This window comes from Silene latifolia, chromosome X, assembly GCF_048544455.1.
Source record: "Silene latifolia isolate original U9 population chromosome X, ASM4854445v1, whole genome shotgun sequence".
Classification (NCBI taxonomy): Eukaryota; Viridiplantae; Streptophyta; class Magnoliopsida; order Caryophyllales; family Caryophyllaceae; genus Silene; species Silene latifolia.
Genome location: NC_133537.1, coordinates 82,190,900 through 82,216,103, shown reverse-complemented (window position 1 = coordinate 82,216,103; position 25,204 = coordinate 82,190,900). Strand labels below are relative to the sequence as shown.

General features: G+C 37.4%; 1 protein-coding gene across 2 annotated transcripts; it reads left to right on the top strand.

Moving 5' to 3' along the window:
• Positions 1 to 20,200, top strand: LOC141623428 (mannosyl-oligosaccharide glucosidase GCS1-like). Of its 2 annotated transcripts, XM_074439537.1 has the most exons (22): positions 1 to 471; positions 549 to 622; positions 4,959 to 5,210; positions 5,851 to 6,025; positions 6,656 to 6,742; positions 7,117 to 7,185; positions 7,301 to 7,397; positions 7,909 to 7,991; positions 12,090 to 12,197; positions 12,668 to 12,786; positions 12,886 to 12,993; positions 13,078 to 13,151; positions 13,435 to 13,560; positions 13,764 to 13,831; positions 14,647 to 14,793; positions 15,020 to 15,070; positions 15,364 to 15,420; positions 16,440 to 16,586; positions 18,335 to 18,426; positions 18,557 to 18,666; positions 19,469 to 19,532; positions 19,627 to 20,200. In XM_074439537.1, exons 1-22 carry the CDS (start codon positions 181 to 183, stop codon positions 19,787 to 19,789), a joined length of 2,562 nt encoding a protein of 853 aa, XP_074295638.1. In that variant the 5' UTR covers positions 1 to 180; the 3' UTR covers positions 19,790 to 20,200. The 2 variants fall into 2 exon arrangements, with proteins under 2 accessions (XP_074295638.1, XP_074295639.1); XM_074439538.1 differs by lacking the exon at positions 4,959 to 5,210 and having other exon boundaries at positions 47 to 471.
• Positions 20,201 to 25,204: the final 5,004 nt, after the last annotated feature.

Here is a 25,204-nt window from a genome sequence, read left to right as displayed (position 1 = left end):
ATTTGCCACTTCTCCAAAAGTAAAAACTCCCAGTTCCAAGTTAAATAAACCAAGTCAACCCCAAGTCCCAACTCTCACTGTTAGTTCATCGTCTCTCATCAATGGCGGTCACCTCGACATTTTCCTTGTCTATTTCTCTCATGCATTGCTGAATTAATCCTCCTCCTTAAACCTTTAAACATGGCTGGAACTTCTAGAAGAAATGCTCGTATCACACCTAAACCTTCAATCGACACAGAAGATGATCACAACAAATCTAATCTCAAACTTCGCAAAGATCGTCACAAATTTCGCGCATCTTCTACAACATCCACATTCAATTTTCAATTGATTTTCATTTCCGCCATTTTTATCTTCGTAACTTCTTCATACTTCATCTACAAGTATTTCGCCATGAATTCCGGTCACGCGAGTTCGAGACCTAGAGTTATAACTCCATTTCCTTCTCCTAAATTAATGGACCTTCCTCAGGTTTATTTCATCATCTCTACATTTGTATAAATTTCATTTATCGACTGCGTTTTAATCGTTTTTTTTGGTGATTGTAGTTTCAAGGGGATCATAAAGAGAGTCTATATTGGGGAACTTATCGCCCACACGTTTATCTCGGTGTTCGTGCAAGGTGAATTTCATGTTTACATCTTTTTTGTTTTTGCAATTTTAATGAATTGAAGTAGTAACTTTGATTGTCACTGTGTCTATGATCATATGAATTCAAGTTTGAAATTCCAGAGGTTTTTATGTCTAGTTATGTAATGTTAGTGATTAACTTGGTAAGCTTAGTTCATTCATCATTTATGTCCAATTGAAAGCGGGAAGCTTGTACTCCTATCATTTAATTTGTACCGATATTGCTAACAGACATTGTCAACTTAATTACTTAAGTGAAGTGATGGTGTAAACATTAACCCAGTGAGCTTAAATTCGATATTGTCAGTGTTCAAATTCTGATAATACACAAGCTCACACACTAACAAAGATTGGGAACACCCAGTTAATTTCAATGAGCTAGTTCAAAGTTTTCATTTTGTTGCTAAATCCCTGGTAGTTTTGGAGCTTTTGGAGCTTTTGGGTGATGAGGTACATGGCATTTTTTGGGGTTCATTTGGACATAATTTGATAGCTGAAGTCATGTTGTCGAAAGCACACAATTTGTTTGACGAAATGCCTGGACTTAAAAATGCGACAACACCAATAGTGCTGACCCTTGCTCAGAAATATACGTTGACGCAGACACTAATTTTCCTCTTTGCAAGTTTGGGTTCATGGGTACGTATTTTTGTATTTGGGGGTGGGGAAATAAAATAATGCTCTACTTGAGGACAAGGGTGACTTTGGGGTGAGGAAGATAATGTAATGCAACATATACTAGGAATTTTCCCAACCTTGTGGTCTTTTGGCATAGGCATAATTGTCTTTTTGATTGGACAAATAAGGCGTTTCTTACCTAAATATTTTATCGTGGTGGGGAAGTCCTAGAAGTGCTACTTGAAGGATATAATGAAGTCTTGATTTATAGACATGAGTCTGATTCTGCCGAGTGTCCTAAGGAAATAGTGGCACAAGTGAAGGTCTTTGATCCAAGGCTGGTAGCTGTAGATATCATTACTTAAAGGGTATTGTCACTAACACTTTTGTGCTCATGTTAAACAAGCTTGGAGTTTACGGTACTGTATCATTAAGAGGCCACATCAACAGTGATGGTACTACATTTGCTCTAGTTGTCCATGATAGAATTAATTATTATACAAAGGTAGTGGTCCTGGCAGTATGAAGATGGAAAAATTTCTGTCAAATGGATCACATTCGTGTACGCAGAGCTTTCCGACTGAATTTAACTGCCAAGCCCAAACTGTTTTGTGCCCTTACTCGTTAGGAAAAGGTTGATTATAAGGGGGTGACATATGACCGTGTGGTGTGTTGTAACACCACGAAAGACAATATATACTGATCAGGTCGCTACTAGTTCAGATTTTAAACATAAAGGAGTGGAGTGACTACAAAGGTCTCTCTCCAAGTATAGTATGAGTTTTTCAATTGCTTGGATGTTTGACCTACGACAAAATGCTGATTCCCTCAATTCTGAAGGGTGCACACGGAGAGTACCTTACAAGGCGAGGAAAATTTTTCTTTTGCGTGAATCTGTCACATGTAATCAAGGTGGCACTATCCTTGTCTATGATCCTGTTGGCTTGCAGAGCCACTTACTCGTATCTTAGAACTGACTTGACCTGGAATTACTCACCTGCAACCTAAGGGATCTCCTCGTTTCTCACGTACAACATGCTTCTTGACTCCTTCCTATGAGGCAAATATGGTCCTTTAGGACAAGGATCATTTTACAGGGTGGTATATAATGAAGGGTAATTTAGTAACATTTTCTCACTATTATACTCCCTTCCATTCTCTAGTAGCTATATAAGGGCTATAGCCACACTAACATAATTTTCCAGAAAATTTGCTCTCAAGTGAGAAATACGAGCCCATCCTCATCTCAGTCTTCTTTATTTATTGCTTTATGCTATAATCCTAGGTGAATTTCTTCACCCCATTCAACATGGATTTTAGTAATTGCAACCTATCCATCCTTAGATTGAACAGCTTTACCAAGTGCTTTCTAATTGATACTTCGTATTTTGCATTAATTTATTGTTTTCAATATCATGTAGATCATGATTCTACAACAACAACAACATCAGAGCCTTAATCCCAAAATGATTTGGGGTCGGCTGACATGAATCATCCTTTAGAACCGTCCATGGGTGAATGCACACCTCAAAATGCGAAAAAAAATAGAAAAGGGAAAAATGAAAAACAAAAGGGAGAGCGAAACATAATACAAAGTCAAGGTAAATTTATAGGTTTTAAAATCGAATTCCGGATTTCTTTTATCAAAACTTAAAATTAAAATCGAGAATGAAGATTATAACGATTTTGAAAACCGAAACAGAATTTAAGGATCCGGAATACCTTAAAAGTAAACTAAGTAAAATATATAGGAAAGTGGTTGGTAAAAAAGGTCTAATAAAGGAAAGAAGAACAAATAATTTTTTTTAAAAAATTAAATAAAAACACTAAATATGTCAAATAACATCAAATACTAAAAATCCACATGTATCCTTTCCCTCCATTGTGCCCTCTCCGTCACCATACTCTCCTCAAGCCCCAGAAATCTCATATCGTGCTCTATCACTCTCAACCATGTCTATCTCGGTCTCCCTCTACCCCTAGGGACCTTTTCTGTTCTCCAAGTCTCGAGCCTCCTAACTGGTGCGTCCATAGGTCTCCTTCTCACATGGCCAAACCATCTTAGTCGATTTTCCATCATCTTGTCCTCTATTTGCGCCACTTTTACCTTTTCCCTAATCACCTCATTCCTTAATCGATCTTTCCTTGTATGGCCGCACATCCACCTCAACAAATGCATCTCCGCCACACTCATCTTTTGAATGTGACAATGTTTCACGGCCCAACACTCGGAATCGTAAAGTAAGGCAGGCCTAATTGTCGTGCGATAAAATTTTCCCTTTAATCTTTGGGGCATATCTTTATTCCATAAAAACCCTGAAGCACTCTTCCATTTCAACCATCCCGCTTTAATTCTGTGAGCCACATCCGTCTAACTCCCCATCTTTTTGAATAATAGATCCTAGATATCTGAAGAAATCTGACCCCTCAACAACATTCCCATCGAAAATAATACTCCCCGCCTTTGTCGATCTCGACCCCGCCACGTTAGTGAACTTACACCTCAAATACTCGGTCTTACTCCTGCTCAGCCTAAACCCACGAGTCTCTAAACCATGCCTCCATAATTCCAACTTTCTCTCCACCCCCTCTTTCGTCTCATCAATCAACACAATATCATCAGCAAACATCATACACCAAGGGATGTCGTCCTGAATATCCCTTGTCAACTCATCCATAACTATAGCAAAGAGAAAAGGACTAAGTGCGGAACCTTGATGCACCCCGATGGTAATGGGAAATTCTTCCGTTCTCCCAACATTAGTGCGAACACTTGCACTAGCCCCCTCATACATGTCCTTTATGAGGTCAATATATTTTCGAGACACACCCTTTCTCGTCAAAGCCCACCAAAGTACTTCTCTCGGTACCTATCATATGCCTTTTCCAAGTCAATAAAAACCATATGCATGTCTTTCTTCTTGTGTCGATGGTGTTCCATCAACTGTCTCATGATAAAAATCGCATCCATAGTCGATCTCCAAGGCATAAATCCAAATTGGTTATCCTAGATGTCTACACATTTCCTAAGCCTTTGCTGGATTATCCGCTCCCATAACTTCATCGTATGACTCATAAGTTTAATTCCCCGATAATTGGAACACTCTTGAACATCACCTTTGTTCTTGTACAAAGGGACAAGAGTGCTTCTCCTCCAAGCTGATGGCATCTTGTTGCTCCTCCAAATCTTGTTGAAGAGCATGGTTACCCATTCCATTCCTTTCTCCCCGAAGCACCTCCAAACTTCTATGGGTATACCATCCGGTCCCTCTGCTTTCTTTGACCCTATCTTCCTTAACGCCTTTCTAACTTCACTCTTTTGTATTCTACGCACAAATTCCCGATTAACCATGCTTGGTGTTACTTCTACATCCCATGTAGATCATGATTCTACGATTGTAAAAATTGTATATCAATTGAATTCTAAATTTTGTTCTGTGTAACTACTATTACTAAAAGTATGGAGTAGAGACCATTATCTGTTGATGATCAATTCGCTTTGCGTTGTCATTCAGTAATTGCAAATGCTTGTTGTCCTTCACTCCTTCCAATTGAAAATTGAAATTCAAAGTACAGCTACAAAAATGAGTATTGATTAATCAAGCATTATATCCTTAACATGATTTTAGTGCATTTGCTGTTCTGTTGCAAGTTAGGCTTGTGTTGGATTTTAGTGCATTTGAATACTTAACAAGTGAATTTTTTGGTAGGACACCAAAGTCACTGATTGCTGGATTAATGTGGATTGGTGTGAAAGATGGACGGTATCATATGCGACACGTGTGCCAAGATTCTGATGACCTTGGCACTTATGGTTGGACTCATCACAATGGACGAGATTATGGACGACAGCTTATCGTTGACAATGGGTTGACTTTGGAGACTAATTTTGTGAAATCAAAGGCGGAGGGTGGTGGCTATGGAGGTGACTGGGCTGTCCGCATTGATGTGCAGAGTGAGAAGTAATTGTCTTTTCTTTTCACGTTGTTTGGCTCGATGGTTTTCACTTGTTTCTGATTTTTGTTATTCAAAAAGATTTGGTTGGAACTCAAAGCTTGAGTTGCAATTGAAAGATGATTTCACCATCTAAGATAATGGTAATTTGTGTAGTTAGACCATGACTCTAAAGCATTATATGCATCTGACCTTTGTTTTTTGAAACAGTTATCTGAAATGTAATTATTGATATCTTAGGTGACTTGGATTTGAATTTGTGATTCTTAATTTGTTGGAAATATTGGTAAATATCTGCATATGTGTTAGAGGAGAATCCTAAGCTAATTGACGTATGATTTACCCTACTCCCTGAAATAACTGGTGGGTAAGGGATGAATTGCAATTTTCTGTGGTAAGCCATAGTTTAGTCTTTAATGCTCGTATAAAAGAAAAGTGCTTGCTCTATGTGCATCCAAGCTTATATTTATTGTACGGCTCCTATAATTAATTTGCTGTGTTTGTCTTTTGGATGAGCATCATATTCTCTAATCCGATTCTTCATTACTTGTGTGAGTTTTCTGCATGTAATAGGCTGCTAGATGATGAAACTTTTATTAGCTTACGTCTTAAGTTTTCTGCAATTTTCATTTCATCTTTGGTTGACAGGTTAAGCCCAGATGTAGATGTCATGGAAACTGGTCATCTGTTCTTTTATGTGGCTGATGAAGATGCAAACGATATCAATTTGAGTAGGGATAGTTTAGATGTTCGCGAAATTTCTCTATTGGCTTCAGGCTCAAGAGGGGATGTTGGAGGTTGGCAGTTGCATTTACAATCAACAGTATGCGCTTCTAAATGAGCAAACCTCTGATTTGCTTTTCTTTCCCATTCCTCTTCTCCTCTGCTGATTTCAGCCTCACAATTTCTGCTCTCTTTTTTTACTGTACCCCCCTCCCCTCTTTTTGGTCATTTTCATATATCCATGACACAACCATTTAAATGAGAAAAAGAATTGGTTGCTGCAATGCTGCTTGCAGTAGAAACATGAAATAGACAACTTCGTAGCTTCTCTTATCAATTGCATGGTGAAAACTGTCAAGGATCAAATTGTAAATCTCGTGTTTTCAGCTTGTTGTAAGTAATCAATTGTGATGGGCTTCCAATCTTGATGCCGCTGTCTGTTAATATGTTGGCAGTGTGCTCTCACTTTTCCATGACCATCACGATCTGGTTGTTCTATAGAACTGACTGTACACGGATTTGAGATAATATGGACATCAATTGTCAACGTGCTTCTTGAAATAATTGACAAAATATTGTTTGCGACAATTCGCATATGTAATCAAGTTGTTTATATGGGTGTATTGTCTTGGAAGTTATACCATTCTTTTCTTGGACACTGCTGTTCATGGAGTAAATGAACAAGCACTAAATAGTGTACTGATCACTTGCACATTATTTTCCTTTTCAGAACAATGTGGAAATTCACTACTCTGGTCTCAGTACACCACATTTCCACAATTTGTCTGACCTTGTTCAAGTTGATCTTGCACATCAGGTAGTTTTCTTCTTTTATTTTGAATCATAATTGACATTGAAAATGCTTTAAGTACTTGTCTGTACCTGCAGGCTTGTTTACAATAAAAGCAATGCAGTTGGTAAAATAAACTTTTCTTTTTAACAAGATGCTGTCTTTGCCTGTGCACTAGTTTGTTTGGCTTCATTTGATGGCTAAATAGGTAAAGGTGTGTGCTTTTAGGTGAATTTTTGACCACGAGGTTTTGAATTCAAAACTATACTCTTTAGTGCTTGAAATTCCCCTTATAAGATTAATTTTGCTTCGGCCTGAGATAAGATGGCTTCAGTGTGGTCCTTATCTGCTCTTAGGTGACTATAGTTGATATTATTGGAGTTATCTCTGTTTCATGGCAGATTAGAAACTTTGGCCGTCTAGAGCTTCCGGACACTTCTGGCCATTCCTCAAATGTTGCTGTCTTTCAGGTAATATTTTGTTGTAGAACATGCTTGAAGAAATATGTCTTCATTTGCCTACTTAATGTGACAGGGCTTGTCAGGTTCCCACTTTCATGACCCTTACTGATTGAAAGTTCTGCAGATCTCTGCAACATTTCCTTTCGGAGCAGACTTCACTTTTGTGTCAGGTACTGACTTGAAGAGTTCGAGAGTGGAAGAACGCATTAGTAGACTGTCAGGTGGGTTCCTTTTTTATTGGGTGATGTTGATTAGTAGACTGTCAGGTACTGATTTTGAAATTCTTAACCTCTAGCGGGAGCGAGCTCCCCTGCTATCCCTCCCCAATCCCCTAGCTCCACCACTTGCATAGATTTGTGTTGGTTAACATTCGCAATGGAGTGGTTGCTCATATTTTATCTTTTCTTTTCTTATTCGTCCACCTCATTTTCCACTAATTTTTCCATATACCCTCCCCAATTGATAACCGCATTTATGCAACAATGGGGTTCCTCAACAATACAAATTTACACACAAAAATATGGGAACCTCCCCAAAAGACATATCATTTGCCCTTACTTTTCATTTGGGAACCTCCCCTAAAAATGGAGGAGCCCCATATATTGGGGAGGTATGTGCATTGATGGGGTACCCATTTGATGAAAGAGGAGGCATATGGGAAGTAAAAAGTGCCCTTTGCGGATGCTCAGAACTACTGTATATTTTAACAAGCTGATGTAACAAATCATGCAGGTGAATCCCTGACCAAGAAGCTAAGGGAAAAGAAGTATGAGTTTGAGGACAAATTTCAAACATGTTTCAACTTGTCTGAGAAGGTATCAGTTGAATATCCTGCTCTACTTAATAGTTTTTGTCATAACTCAAATGGGAGAAGAATATCGCCCCTTGGATTCCCTTTATGGTGTGTTTGGGAACAAAGATTGTATTCCCAAATTCAGATTTGGACCAATTTGCATGTTTGGCAAACCTATTAGATTTGGATTTCTACCAAATCCAAGTAAGGCTAAAATAAACTCATTTGAAATCCACTCTGTAACCCCCCTCATTTCCAAATCTTTATTTCACTTTGCTAACTTTAAAATGAGGCATTTCAAATTAAATTCTTGTTGCCAAACACTCTCTTAATGGATTTTTTTTTCTTGGTTTCTAATTGGTCAGAGGCCCTTTCTGTTGGGAAATCATACTGTTGCCTTGTGGGGAGTTAGCCGCACCCTTGAATGACATAAATCTCACTGTTGCTTTAGCTTTACTCACATCAGTACTCTCAGTAGCCTATTTCTATGTCTGTCTTGCAAATACAGATTGGTCTGTAACTTTATTTTTGGTAAATACATTAAACCAACTACAAATATTTTACCCATTAACATTTCAGATGATCACATAAAACCTCTATCACATAGCTTTCACTTTTCCGAAATATATCAGCGGATGAATTAGTAGTCGTTGTTCTTGTTTCTTTAGTACCTTTAGTGGTTCCTAATCTTCCTAAACTTGTCATGTTCCCCGATTATTTACAAGTGGAATTCAGGCTCTTATTGTTGAAAATTTTACCACATTATATAGGTGCATCCATGTAATGTCAGCGTTGATTAGTCTTAGGCAGAGTCGAACTTTTGATTTAGATCCAATCATTCGCGGCTCAAGAGGATCTATTTATTAACACTAAATTCTATCAAGATAGAATCTTATCATAATAAAAAAAAGTCGAGGATCATAAAAACTTTAGTTGGTTAGTAGAGAGTGTTTGCACCCAATATGAGGCATTTAATGCTTGTAGGTTCATTTTATTTAAGTGCTCTAGAAAAGAAATCTTGGGGTTGTTTACTGAAGTATTTGCCTGTAGATTGGCAAATTCCCTATAGAGCTCACAAAAGCCGACCCATGTGAAGATATAACACAAATATAATGATTTTATTGATAGATTTGCATGAATTACAGTAATGGAACATTTACTATTTATACAAGGTAGGTTATACAACAATAGTCATGTTTCAAGTAAACTAGTGAAGAGACACAACTCTTCATATATGAGAGAGATTTATCTCTTACAACCTGGCCCTGTAGAACCCGAAAAATGAGTGAACCAAAAACATCTCAACTTGACCCGAGGTTAACCCGATGACCGACAACATTCTAATCTGTTCAAAACCCAACAACCGATACAATCAACCCATGTCCCGATATTGACTCTACCCAATGGAAGACCCGTAACTAACTTAATAATGGTGGAGGTATGACCAAATTCACATTCATCTTAAATTGTTTTAGTTTCGAACTAAAACAAATCCACCTGAAATTGTTTTAGCATGGAATTTTCGCAAACAAATATTTAAGATAAAATATATGTTGATAACTTGACTTGCTAATGGCCCCAACCGAACCGTACCTGACCTAGACATTCTAGACAAGAATCTGAACTGAGCCGAACCTGAATATTGGCCAGACAAAAATCCAACCCGCTTTAACCTAACCCCATAAGTCCATGACCAACCTAAATGGCCCGATTGGCTGGACTATTTCGTTGTTTGGATTCAAATGGCATTTCAAAGGAATGTTGCGTACCTGCCTACCTGGAGACAAATATATTTTCTGTAACATTAGTAACCGTCTCCTGTTAGCAGATGAGATTTAGACCACCTCACATCGGGCCTAGGTAGCTTGTCAAAACGTTGCACTCCAGTTATAATTTCAGACAAGATTAGTTGATAGAAAATAACAAAAGTCAACCTAATGACAATTACAAATACCATTATTAACGGAAAATCAATCATGAATGATCTTTATTTTTGCCCAAAACTGAATTCTAGTGGGGGGGTAAGACCAATTTTGATTTATATTTGCGAAAAATGAACCATTGGTGAAAGTAGTGAATATTATTGTACAACTCTGCTGGTACTGGTTTGAGCGCTAACTGATTGAGAATCTGTACATTCAATTTGGGTCCCAAGCTGAACCCTGGATGCTTTCCAATGACCGTCTTGAATCCTTAGCCTGGCATTTAGGATGGTCAAATGTGTCACAGGCTTGGTAGTCATGGTATGCTGTATGTCACCATGAAATAGTTAAAAAGTTGACTGATTGTTGCATAGGTTATGTGTAATCATCTACAAATTTATTTTCCAGTGATTTCCTATAATGAATTAAGTGCGTGCCTTTGCTAACGTGTCTTCCTGTTGGTCATCATTGTTGGAGATAGTGCTCCAAAATTTGTGTAATTAGTTCCTAATAATATGGATTAAGGAAGTAGTGGATTAGTGGTCAATTACCATGTGTATTATTGACTAAGTAGTGCTAATAGTGGGTAGTTACCATATTTCTAGTAGTTAGTTTTTCATCATTGTTGGAGATAGTGCTCCAAAATTTGTGTAATTAGTTCCTAATAATATGGATTAAGGAAGTAGTGGATTAGTGGTCAATTACCATGTGTGTTATTGACTAAGTAGTGCTAATAGTGGGTAGTTACCATATTTCTAGTAGTTAGTTTTTCAGCATTAGGTTAGGATCGTTAAGCCTATATAAGGCCTTGAGTTTATGTAATTAATTGAGCAAGTTTATCCTTTTCTCTCTAATTACATTCCCCTTAGAAATTCTACATGGTATCAGAGCTTCTTGAGTCGAGAAGGTAAACATAACCTCCATTCAAGTAGCCAGGTTCGATTCGAAAATGGGGTGTTAAAAAAAAAAAATTTAAACAAAAATGGTGAGAAAAGTTTTTAATGAGAAAAAAAATGGTGAAAATTGCACCATTGTGAGATAGAGAGAAGTGCTCTATCGGGTTTGGTAGAGAAAAATGGCTCTACCGTATTTTGGGTGAAGAGAAGTGCTTCACATGTATGGTGAGAAGTGCACCAATGAAATGGTGGAGATAAAGGCTCTATCGATAAATCGGATGTTGGAGAGAAGTGCTCCAAATGAAAGTTGGTGATAATGTGCACGAACAAGAGGGTGACGAGAAGTGCGTCACAAAGTGAAGACAGGGGCTTCACAAAGTGAGATGGAGAAAATACTCTATCAAATGAAAGTTGGTGACAGTGTGCATCAACAAAGAGAGTGACGAGAAGTGCGTCACAAAGTGAAGACAGGGGGGCTTCACAAAGTGAGATGAAAAAAAAAAAAATTTTACTCAATCAATTGAGTAATTGACGTTGGTGATAATAGGCATCAACAGGGTCGGTGACGAAAAAAAAAAAAAAAAGCGTCACAATGTGAAAGATAAACAAATCAAAAAAGTTGCAGTGTAGTTAGGCAAAGCAGCCTATTGCACATATTGGAGTTTCAATTGGTGCATTAGCAATGCAGAGGAGCACGAGAACATGGAACATCTTCTATATTTCAAGTATGCAAGTCTAAGAAGGCATGCATTTTTTGGACAGAAGCAGCAGTCAAGAGTTGTACAAGTCAATACGTACAAGTCTATCAAAAGGAAATTAATTCCAGCAAGTGTCTTGGGAAAGTTGGAGCAATCGAGAGTTGAGACCAAAAGACAAAAGTCTCAAATGAAATATTACGAGGACAAAGAGGTCTTGTAAATTTGAAAGGCCGTGACTACAAGATAGGTCAAGCTGCAACATCGAAGTTTCGAATGGCTTTTACAAATTTTGGATCAAAGGGGTGTGTTGGAGATAGTGCTCCAAAATTTGTGTAATTAGTTCCTAATAATATGGATTAAGGAAGTAGTGGATTAGTGGTCAATTACCATGTGTGTTATTGACTAAGTAGTGCTAATAGTGGGTAGTTACCATATTTCTAGTAGTTAGTTTTTCAGCATTAGGTTAGGATCGTTAAGCCTATATAAGGTCTTGAGTTTATGTAATTAATTGAGCAAGTTTATCCCGATGACTTCTCCCTTTTCTCTCTAATTACATTCCCCCTTAGAAATTCTACAATCATTGTCTTTTTCTTATATTATTCAGATTGATGCTGAATCTGTTGAAGTTGGAAAGTCTGCTATTTCAAATTTGCTGGGTGGCATTGGCTACTTCTATGGCCAGTCAAAAATATCCGTGCCAAGTAAATCTGGTGTATGTTGGTAACTTCTATTTATTTTCTATTTGTCGCTGTTTGAGTGTTGTATAGATGTGCACTCTTATTCATAGGAACTACTAGTACATTCAACATAAAATACTCAATGACGAATTATATGTCTATAAAAAAAGGGATCTTTTGGATACTCATCAGCTACATGTTGTCAACTTAAAGAATGAGTACTGTATTTTCTCATTATCTGTTATTGAACTTTTGTACAGTATGAATAAAATGCTGTCTATGCATCTTTGATATTTGTGTCTGGCTACTGGAAGGATGCATTTTATAATCATCTTTATTTTATTTTTATTTTTATTATTAAACTCTTGATCATAGATTCATAGTGGTTGTAGGCTTTTAGTTTGCCTTACTCTCAGTTCTTCCTGACCTAAGTGCTGCTGTTCTTATTTCTTGTCATTATTTTTGGAATGATAATGGTTCTGAATGGTAGATTCTTCCAATGCAGATAAAAGGTGATGACTTTCTTATGTACTGGCCAGCAGAGCTGTACACTGCTGTTCCTAGTCGGTCATTCTTCCCCAGGGGTTTCTTGTGGGACGAAGGTTTTCATCAACTTCTGGTCTGGTGGGATACATATTTCAGTTGTCTCTGCATCTTATTACATTATGCATAAGAGAGTACTAACTAACTCCCTCGTATCTGCCATTGCTGCCTTTGATTTAGGCGCTGGGATATTCGTATATGCTTGGATATCATTGGCCACTGGTTAGATCTAATGAATATTGAAGGTTGGATCCCACGTGAACAGATTTTGGGTGCTGAAGCTTTAAGGTAACTGCTACTCCTTGTAGTGTTTTGTGACCTCTTAATTCAGTAAGTGGCAAAAATTTTAATAATGACTTGCTCATCCTGCAGTAAAGTTCCTGAAGAATTTGTTCTCCAGTATCCATCAAATGGCAATCCTCCAACATTGTTTTTGGTTTTACATGGTACATTTATATTATTCAGTAATAATAACCTGGGAACTGAAATTTCTTTTATAATAATAGAAAGATACAGGTTTTGGATTGCTCTTAAGAACTCAGAAATGTCCTATCTGTCAGATGTATTACATGATATTTACTTGTGTTATCGGTAATCAAGGTTAATATGTGCCAAAAGAATAAAATCGTATTTAATAAAATCCCATTCCATTTATCTGAAAAATATTCCGATGTAGAAACCATTTGCTGCTGTATACAATCTTATTCAGCAGACTGACATCTCTTCCAGATCTTGTCTCCGGAATGCAGACAGGCCAATTTACTGCAGCTGAAATCAGTGAGATTTCATCCTTCATGGATCGTGCATTGATTCGCCTTGATGCATGGTTTAAATGGTTCAATTCGTCACAATCAGGTTTTTATTTTTGCTCTCTTCTTATGTTTCAATGATTTATTGCATTGTGTGGGATCTACATCTTTTCTATTCGAATATAGGCGTGCATACACGTGTAAGTCATTGCATCCTTACTTTATGCAACATGTTCAGATCAAGTCATCATACACAAATGTATTCAAGATTTGACAAATCCTTGATGAAAAAATTGTCTTTGTTTGCAGGAAAGCTGCCTAACAGCTACTTTTGGCATGGTAGAGATAGTGTTACTATTCGGGAATTGAATCCAAAAGTATGACATAACCTATCCACATATTGTCTATTCATCTATGCAGTTCATTTTAGTTTCAGAATCTGTCTGACTTGTTTTATGTGCATTTCTCTTGATAACCGTTTCCTTCCTTAACCTCTGGTAAACCTGTTCTGTAGCTGGAATTTCTGTCTGTGCCCATTAGGATCTCAGGCTTACACTTCCTCTTTGATGTCTTTGAAATTTTTCCTTTGTTGAATGTTAGTCAGTTACAGAACACACTTAACTAAGTCGTTTCCTGTGGAACACACTGAACTTCTTTGTAGATCTTGTCCAGGCAATCAATTTGAAAAACAAAATGCCACATTCACAATTCGGGGCGCAGAGTTGTGTTTGGTATTAAATTCTTCGGTAAAAAATCTAGTATATGGGGTTCCATTTACATCCCTTGGGAAAATGAATTTATGAATCGCTCAATTTGTCAACCGTTTCCCCTCTGGCTAGCAGGTTGTGTAGTTACCGTAGAGGATGACAAACTTTCAACCAAGAAAAAAAAACGTAGTGACCATGATATGAATGAAAATACGGATGTGGATTTTCTGGGGATTAAGCGAATTCAGCAACTTGTCCTCATTGGTTATTATCTTGAAATTTTTTGAAACTTTTCTTATGAAGGCTCGGCTATGCTTTTTTAGCCTTAAATTATCCTAAATGAGACAAAGTTGACAAAGCGGACGAAGTAACTGATTCCAATTCTGTCATACCTTGGGACAATTTGTTGTCATCTATGGAAATACCGTCTATGCACACTTTTTTTCAAATAACCAATAATGTCAGTTTATTTTGGAACTGCGCAGTCACTGTCATCTGGATTAGATGACTATCCACGTGCTTCCCACCCCAGTGAAGATGAACGACACTTGGACCTTAGATGTTGGATGCTTCTTGCTGCAGATTGCTTGCATACAATTGTCAAACTCTCTGAAAATCATGGACTAGGAAAGGTATGAAGTAATAAAAATTGCAATTTCACAATTTAGTCTGTTTGATCAGTCAATGAATGAATGAATCAATGGATTTACCAGAATTGCCTCTGTAATATAGTCACGGTGTATACCTCTTTGACCCCATCTCAACTGTATTTAGACAGGAGATTCTTCAGATGTAATTTTAATATTTCGTCTTCGTTATCTAGTTTGATCACGGAGGCTTATGAATGACTTTTTGCAGGAGTATGGTTTAATGGCTCAACAGTTGTCAGATTTTGAAATTCTCAACAAGGTTCGTAATCTTTCTCACTTCGTTAGGGAGAGCTGGGGGTTCACAATAGGTAAGATTGGCGCTTTGGGTTAAAGACTTGAAGGAGAAAGGGGGGAGGGGACCTTCTCACCAGCTAGAGTTATTTACATTTTACAGGACTTGTCCTCTGTATATTTGACAAGAATTTATCGAAAAGGTCTGCTAGAATCCAGCTCAAATTAATCAACATGTTTTTGCTTGGGCTTTGTTGTAGACTTCTAGGGAAGTTATATAAAACGACTTGGTTTTATCTTTTCATTTTGTCTTCTCTACAGATGCATTTTGCTGAGGCTTATGGAGCATATTTTGATTTTGGAAACCACACTGAAAGAGTATGCATATATTCTCTTTAGTAAACCGCAGATGATAATGAATTCGATATCCTAATCATTCCCTGACTTATTGTGCTTCTGTTTGTCATTCATTTCATCTAATTTCTGCTTTATGGTAGAATGAACTAGCTACTACTGCACTATTTTTGTTTTAGTTTTAAGTGTGAGGGTTTTGGAAGTTTGGTGACCGTGGGGTGGAAGGGATTTTGAATTTTCCCCCCAGTGCTTTCTATAAAACACATACAACTATACAAGTGTACAGCTCAAGTGGAACAATTTATAATTTGCTCTCTTGTGAGGATGTTTATTCCTCATTTCCGTTTTTTTTACTAATTTTTTAGCATAATGTTTCTTCAAATAAAAAAGTAAAATAAAAGAGGTGATGTAAATTATTGTTTTTTTGGTTTCCTATCTTTTTTTCTTCTCTTCTGGCTACTGCTACCACAACTTCTTCCTTGTTATGACTTGCTCTTCCCATTGTTGTCTATGACAATTGACAACTCATGGAAGTTAAAGAAAAGCAAAGAGTTGATCCTCATTTCATCATTTGGTCCATGGATTCTCTTGGTGGGTTTAGGTTTAAGTACCCTATTTAACCCTAACCATCAGAAATTAAAAGGTGAAGGTAATCCATTTGTCTCATTATTTCAATGTTTCTTTTGCTTTTCCCTTGGGTTTAACTTCAGTTGGGGGTGAATTGAAAATCTTTGAATTAGGTATTAATAAAAGGATATGTTCCATGATAGAAACAGAAGTTACAATCAAGCGGAAAAGAATACATGCTATTTTGCCGGATACCAATTTAAATATTGGCTTCTGTCACTCTTTATATAGAAGCTTCACTGTGCTAAGACAAATACAATACAGAAACCCTTGAGAAAACATTAACTAATTGGCAGTATATATGTATTATTCATATGCATGATGTTTATATTGCCAATCATGTCTTGTTTGTGGAAAAGGGAGGTTTCTCACACCCATTCACACTCACTGACCTCTCTCTAACAATCTTTATGTAGGTTCGCTTACACAAACAATTGATTATGAATGGAAATTTTGCTAGTCAAGAGATGGTACGAGAGGTTCTGGAAATGCCAAAACTGCAGTTTGTACCTCATGTTGGCTATGTCAGCCTCTTTCCATTTGTGGGAAAACTTATTCCGCCTGTAAGTTGCTCATTTTCTTGGTGGTTCTGAAATTTGAGGGCGAGGTGCTCCCCGGTTAATTTATCATGAGATTAGATGCGTCCTTTTTTTTTCCAATTTATGCATTCAATTTTGCTTAGCTCTGCTGTCATGAACTATGATCTTACATGTTAGTGCTCCCTCACTTGTTCTTTTCTTGGAAATTCTTATGTTTCATAGAAGATGTTGGTTCCTACTTCAGTACTTCCTACTCTTAGAAATACTTGCTTCTTCTTCTACTCCCTCTCTTCAATTCCAAACACCTCGCAAATTCATCCCTTTCACAAAAGAGATGTCGTGGTGTGGTGTGCAGGGGGCGGAACCAGGAATTATATGTATCTAGGGCTAAACTTTTTTTTTTTCAAGGTTCAAAATACACTAAAAGGATTAACAAGTCTATAAATATACATGTTTTTACCTTATATTATTATAAAGTATATTTTATGTGTCACTTTCATGGTATTTTAACCAAACATGACAATTTTTTTTTGACAAATTTCGTATTTTAACTGAATATTTTATACTAAATGAACAATACTTGATTACGTGTATACTAAACGAACTGCTTTATTTGGGTGGTATTTACTCCCTTCGTCCCAATCACCCAATCATTTATTTATTTGTAATTAAAATACTTTTCGCAGTTAATGTAAAAGGCAGAAAAAAAAAAAGATTAGGAACGGGAAGAAGATTATTTGGTCGGAGAAAGAGAAATTAGAAAACCAAGTAACGTATTAAGTAATAAAAAGTAAAAGTAAAATAAAAGAGAATAAGTCCTAACAAACAAAGAGAATTAAAGTGCAATGGTGGGAATTGAACCTTGGTCTTCTCTTTGGAAAGTGACATTCCAACCATTGTGACAAAGAGCAATAACTAAATTTTTACCACTCTATTATATATATGTAATTTTTTTACCTGGAAACTACTAGGGCTATAGCCCTAGTCAAACGAGCCTAGATTCGCCCCTGGTGGTGTGGTGTTATCAGATCATATCCCCAAAGCACTTGGAGTAATATCCCTTATCTACTTCAAAAATTAGGAGAAGCTCAAAAGTTTCCTGCCTAAAACACCCAAGCTAAAATTGGGTCTAATTGTAGTCTATTCAGTGAACATATTTGGGCTAAAACTTGCATATTCTTTAAATTGAAATATTAATATTATTCACAAGGTCACAATGCTGAGATTTGTCGTGCAAACCATTAGCTTTTAGACGTTTTTTAGTTTTTTTGAATAGAAAATGCATTCACTTTTTATGATAAAAAGGTGGTGGCTAAAAATGTTGCTTTTAGCGAAAAATTATAAAACTATAGTATTATTTAGCTTCATGTGAAAAATATTTTCATGATACTACTTAATTCTCTTTATTAATTTTGTCTCAATTTTCTTTCTTAAATAAAATTTAAAGACTGAAAAATAATGAATTACCAATTTAAAATCGTTAACTAATATAATAAAAAATTAAAAATTTATAAGTAATACACCACAATGTAAAGCTCTATATATTGCACGGGATCTATAATAGTGAGAGCCTAATTGACTAATATGCTATTAAAAATACACGAGAGTCCAGATAATGACTGACCTCTCCTAACTACATCCAATTGTAGATGATTTTATTGTAAGAATTTGAGGATACAACTAGCTGCCTAGGATTGCACTCTGCACACGAACTCTTTTATTACATTATTGTACATGCTTTTACTAGACTAATACTTGATGCTTTGTTACAGGAATCAAGGATCTTAGAACAACAACTTGACCTAATTTCTAACAAGAGCATACTGTGGAGTCATTATGGGATTCGCTCCCTTTCTAAAACAAGGTTCAATATACTCTCCAGAGTGACGTATTTTTTTGTTGGTGTTTAAAAATTTATATCTTTTCCTGCCTATTTAATACTTCTCCCCTCCACTGTAGCTATTCAGATCTTCATTCTGTTTTGTTTTCTCCAGCTCAGTATACATGAAACGCAACACAGAGCACGATCCTCCTTACTGGAGGGGAACAATTTGGATGAACATGAATTATATGATTCTCTCCTCTCTCAAATACTACTCTGAAGGTACACTGTACTGATTTTGCATATACATCTCTAGAAATATCTTACTTTGGTGCCTTAAGGTTTGAGTTAATTCCACTTTAGTGGCACGAGTTTGAACGCACTTTGGTTCATTCTAAATTAAATTTTAAATTTAATTGATGAAAAGACTTTGCGAATTTAAATATTGGATGATCTGATCAGCAAGACAGCAAGGACCATGATTGGTAAGGTAAACTCTTTGACAGCATGAAAAAGACCAAAAGCCCTGCCCTCCCTACCAGTTGAGCAGGGACGAAAGTCGGCGAAGAAGATGCGGGTAAAATATGTTCTTCCAGTTGGGAATCTAAAGTGCAATAGAAACCCAAATTTGTTATCCAAATCACTAAGCGGTCGTTTGGTTTAATAAGGTAGAATGGAATGGATTGGAATCTCACACCATTGAGGTATGGATTTAGAACCCCATACAACTCTAAACTTGTTTGGTTTGATCGACTCTCTGCTCTCTGGAATCAAGTATCTAACTCCATTCCAAAGTAAGGCAACCAAACACTGGAATGGGCCAAATCCATTCCAAAACACTCAACCAAACACCCCTTAGGGTTTGACATTTGTGATATACTGATATGCCTCGAGTATAGTTTTGTTTTTCTCAAAACACTCACCAAACACCCCCTTAAGTATATATAGTCTGTTTTTTTTCCTTTGGAATTTTATCTTAAAATCTACTTAGTACTTTATTTAACGTCATTCATGACTATAATTACATATCGCGCTCAAGGGTGTGTCATTTCTGATATACTGATATGCCTTTAACCTTTTCCAGCGGATGGGCCATATAAACTGAGAGCTGGAACTATATACAATGACTTGAGAACCAACCTAATAAGGTATTCACTATAGACACCAATCTAGCTGTGATGTGCATGCAAGCTTGACTAGCTTATCTTCCAATGCTTCATTTTATTATTGTTTGCTTGGCAGAAACGTTGTCCAGAACTATTACAGAACTGGTTATCTGTGGGAACAGTATGATCAAAAGACAGGGAAGGGTAAAGGTGCACACCCATTCACTGGTTGGACGTCACTTATTTTACTGATCATGGCAGAAAGTTACAGCGATGGGTGGAGCATTTCAAACTTGTGATCAAGCAGCGATTAGCGACATTGTCTGGATGATATTTTTGCCATGCTCGATCTTTCTTAACGTTTTTTAGATTTAGGAACACCTTGACAGTTACGGACTGTCTATCTAGAAGGGCCTAGGTCATCTATATCGTCTTTTTTTAGCGGATGCTCAATCGATGCACCTGGCTTTCTGAAGCCCTCGTACCATGGCTGTTGCTAAATTTCCATGATGAATATATTTCTTGAAACTTACATTATATAGATGTAGCCTGTTTGATGCTACAGGTCCTGTCATCAATTCTTTTTGGCAAGAATGCACAGTATTGTAATGTGCATGGTTACAGGGAGGGAGGATGTAAACTTACAGTTATTGCTAGTAGAGAAAGGCGTATTATTGTCATCATTGGTAATTATGAAACGGGGGCTTTCCGAATGAGAAGAGTTTTTCAACTCTATTCTAGATATCTATATTTTTAATGTTGCTTTGGTTCCTTTTATTTAATTGTTAATTGAACAAATAATTGAAAAACAAGACAATAAGTACAAAAATAAGCAATACACCATCCGTGTGCAAAAATAAGTAAATACTCCCTCCGTAAAGGGATGGCAATGGGTAGTATTAACGGGGCTAAACTCCTAATAAGTCGACGGGCTACCAGGTCGAGCTTTCATAAATTTTTGAAAATGCGTTTTGATATCCACTAATCCGGACGGATTGAACATACATAGTTTTAATGAACATGAGTACCGATAAATAGCTCTAATCTCTTATATAGAATTCAGGAAACTCCCTAGAAATAATGGAAGAATTAGGAGTTTCGAGGTTCTATACACATTCACAATTATAGAAGAATTATAGAGAGAGAAAGAGATAGTTGAAAGATTAAGATTGTATTGAGTTTTTGTGTAAAATGATGAATGAATGATTACAACTGATGATTGTTGTTTATATACTATAATTGGACAACTCATTGCCAACTAACTGACAACTCATCTGCTAACAACTTCCTAACAACTTTTGGCACCAACATCCAATTCTGTTATTTCAGTTATTTAAGTATTCTGCCTACATCATATCTTCATCCCTTAGAAAAAACTTGTCCTCAAGTTTCAGTCAGAGTATGGACAATATCAGGGTACTGCTGTTCTAACACCTCTGCAAATTCCCATGTAGCATCATGCACAGGGAAACCCTCCCAATGAACCAAATACTGAACAACAGCTTGATTTTGCCTTTTAATGACTCTCCTCTCCAAAATAGCTTCAGGCTTTATGACCTCCTCATTAGATACTTCTTGCAGGCAATTTGGAATATGAGCTGCAGCTGGAAGAACACCCCTGAAAGCCTTAAGTTGAGAAACATGAAATACTTTGTGAATCTTAATAGTAGCAGGAAGTGCCAACTTATATGCAACCTTCCCCACAGTGTCTTCTATTTGAAAAGGACCATAGTATTTTGGTGATATCTTTTCATTCACCCTTCTGCTGACTGATCCTTGTCTGTAAGGTTGTAACTTCAACCATACCCAATCTCCAATGTTGAAAACTCTTTCTGACCTTCTTTTATCAGCCATGGTCTTCATCCTATGCTGAGCTTTTGCTAATTGGGTCTTTAGCCTGTCCAACATAGCTTCTCTTCTCTGCATAGTTCTGTCTACACTTTCCACAGTAGATTCCCCAGGTAAATAAGGAAGATGGAGAGGAGGGGGTTGATTATAAACCGCCTCATAAGGAGTCAGCTGAGTAGCAGAATGGTATGTAGTATTATACCACCGTTCAGCCAAGAGCAACCTCATAGACCATTCCTTAGGCTTTTCTCCACACATACATCTCAAATAGGATTCAATACATCTGTTCACCGCTTATGTCTGGCCATCTGTTTGTGGGTGGTAAGCAGATGATAAAAGCAATTCAGACCCCTGAAGTTGAAATAAAGCCTGCCAAAATTGACTTGTAAAGATATCATCCGTATCACTCACTATGCTTCTAGGCCAGCCATGCAACTTGAACACATTATCCAAATAAGATTGAGCCACCCCAATTGCTGTAAGGGGATGAGCCAAGGCCATAAAATGGGCATACTTGCTCATCCTATCAACAACCACAAAAATGACTTCCTTTCCTTGAGATTTTGGCAGACCAGTTATGAAGTCCATTGAGATATCCATCCAAATCTCAGAAGGTATAGGTAATGGCAGGAGTAAGCCAGGATATGCTGACTGATCATATTTATTAGCTTGGAAAGTAACACAATGTCTAACAAAATGACTTATATCCTTAGTCATTCCTTTCCATATGAACAATGCCTTCACCCTTCTAGTAGTAGCATCTCTTCCAGAATGCCCACTTTGAGGTGCACAGTGAAGCCATTCAAGAATTTTATTCCTTACTCCCATATCTGGACCAACTACAATCCTGCCTTTTTTCCTAATTAACCCATCCAATAACTGGTAAGAGGGGACAGTGGAAGGATCACTTGTCAGCTTCCCTACTAATTCCCTCAAAAATTGTCAAGTTCATAACTTTGTTGAGTTAATTCAGGTAAATCAGATTGAGCATCAGATAATGCCAAGCATAACAACTCACTCCCAGACTGCCTAGACAAAGCATCTGCTGCCAAATTTTCTTTCCCAGATCTGTAATGAATCTCATAGTCAAACCCCATTAGTTTGGATAACCAAAATTGCTGAAAAGGTGTAGAAATCTTCTATTGTAAGAGCCACTTAAGACTCTTCTGATCAGTCTTAATTATGAATTTCTGGCTTGTAAGATATTGTTCCCACTTTTGAACAGCAAAGACAATAGCCAACAACTCTTTCTCATATACTGATAATTTCTGCCACTTTGGACTTATAGTCTTGCTAATAAATGCCAATGGATGATCATCTTGCATAAGTACTGCTCCAATGCCAGTATTAGAAGCATCAGTCTCCACCACAAAGGTTTTATTAAAATTGGACAGTGCTAGAACAGGAGCACTACTAAGGGCAGTTTTGATATGTTGGAATGCAGTTGAAGCTTCTGTACTCCATCTGAATTCTCCTTTCTTTGTTAACTGAGTAAGTGGTTGGCTAATACTTGCATAACCCCTTACAAACTTTCTGTAATACCCTGCTAAACCCAGAAAACTTCTTAATTCTTTGACAGTTTTTGGTGTAGGCCAATTTGTTACAGCCACCACTTTAGAATGATCAGTCTCTATCCCCTGTCCAGAAATGAAATGTGCCCCAGGTACTCTACTTTATCAATAGCAAATGAAATTTGCTACTCTTAGCATATAGCTTATTTGACTTCATCAACTCAAATACTGCAGAAAGATGCTGCTGATGCGTGTCTAATATATGATATTTTACACCTCATTTCACACGCATTTCAGAGCTCAATTGAGTAGTTTATGCTACTATTTCCCTTGTTTCGTGTATTTCTTCCTTTTTGTGTGATATTGCAGAAATATGAAGATTTCAGCGGAAAATGAGCCAAATCCGTCCCTAAGTGTTTAGCATTGCATTTGACACGGAGTAAAGAATCGGGAAGCGAACTTGGTGCGCATTTCAAGGCCTGAAAGACATATTTGCGAGAGTTTAGAAGCGAACTACCAGCTACAGTGGTCTATAGACTGACCTACATGGTCTATAGACTGTCAGAATGCTTCTCGACATTGCAGCCTGCTTCAGATGGCAATATCTCGAGTTCTAGAGCTAATAATCGAGTGATTCCAATTGGAGGTGAAAGCTTATCCTCTTAGCTTTCCAACGCCGCGTAGAAAGCCTGATTTGACCAAGTAACGAAGAAATGGCAGCTGTTTTAAGATCGGTGCGTCTTTGCGCAGAAATGACAGAATGCACTGCATGCAGGCGCATGTGGTCGATCGACTGGTCCAAGTGGTCGATCGACCACCCCACGAGCTGTTGCGCAAGTTAAAAGATCGAGAATTCCAAAGCCCATTGTGATTAGGTTTAGGAATAGAGGTTACGCAGGATTATTCCTATATAACATAACCTTAGTTTTTAGAATAAGGATCCAGCTTTTATCATTCAGTTCTAAAATACAATTCAACATTCGTTAGTTTAGATTATTTCCGCCAATAAAGTTTACTCTTGCATTCGGTTTTGATCTTTCCTTCCTGTTCTATACGGTATTCTTCTGTTCTTATATTCCGTTTTATTGCTTTCGTTCGTAGTATAGAATTGCTAGGTTAGATCACCCGAAGCCAAATTATTGTTTTTATGTTACTCGTTTATTTAGCTATTTCAATTATGAATTCGTCTGTTTTATTAGTCAATTTTATCGTTGTTATTACCTTCAGTATGAGCAGCTAAATCACCTTGCTAAGATGTAGGGGATCTATGGCTTAGATGGCAGTAGAATAGGTAACCTCGCATTAGGGCTTGGTCGATCAACTGGCTTAACTAGTCGACCGACTGAGCCGATTGGTCGATCGACTAGGGTAGCTGGTTGATCGACTGACTTCGTGTCTGATTAGCACCGTATAATTCGTTAAGTGCAATATTTAACAATGAGACCGAAAGGAGACTTGTTAGATGCTTAGTTTTGACCAATCCGTAGATCGAAAGATAGGGAAGGGCATTAATTAACGAGTTGACACGACTAAATTGCTGAGATCGAGAGATAATGTAATTTAGGCTTTAGGAATCACTAATCGGGGCGAGAGCTAGCATTAGTGAGACTTAGGGACTGGTAGCATAGGCCGAAAGGAGCTACTAGTTAACTTGGATCGAGAGGACTTGTTTTACCCATCTTACACGACTGTATTTCGGACTTACCTAGGATTTTGTGCCATCGCAGCTATAGTGAACCGACCGTCTTAGCATTTCTTTTATCATTGTTTACATCATTTGCTTCTATTATTCGTTTATTTCGTTTATGTCATTAGATTTAGTTATAATTCTCATCAAAACCCCCTCACTGTTACCGTTAAGACTAGAATTGAAAGCAACTATAAATTCCCTACCTCCCTGTGGTTCGACCCTCACTATCACTTGCTAGTTGTAGTTTGGTTTTATAAATATTATTTTTGATACTCACTTCGACAGGTATCAAATTTTGGCGCCGTTGCCGGGGAGGCAGCGCTAGTTTTAGTTGTTTTTTATTTTAGTCTGTGTTTCGCCTCAAGGGAAGACTGAGTACCTTGAGGCAGTTCTTACCATTTCCTCTAGTGTTGCTTTGTTAGGTCCTACAGTCCTATCTACGATTTTCGAAGGGTGCACCCATGTTCCATTCTCGGGAGCAAGAAAGCCGTTTTGTGGGAGATGCGGCAGCGGGACACACATCCGAGGCATGCAGAACCCTAAGGAGAAGATGTTTGCTTTTCATCAACTTCATCTCGACAATTCGTATAATTACGATCCTACTTCACCGCATCAACCATATGTGCCTCCTTATGAAGCCCCACCACCATCCACTCCGTCACAAA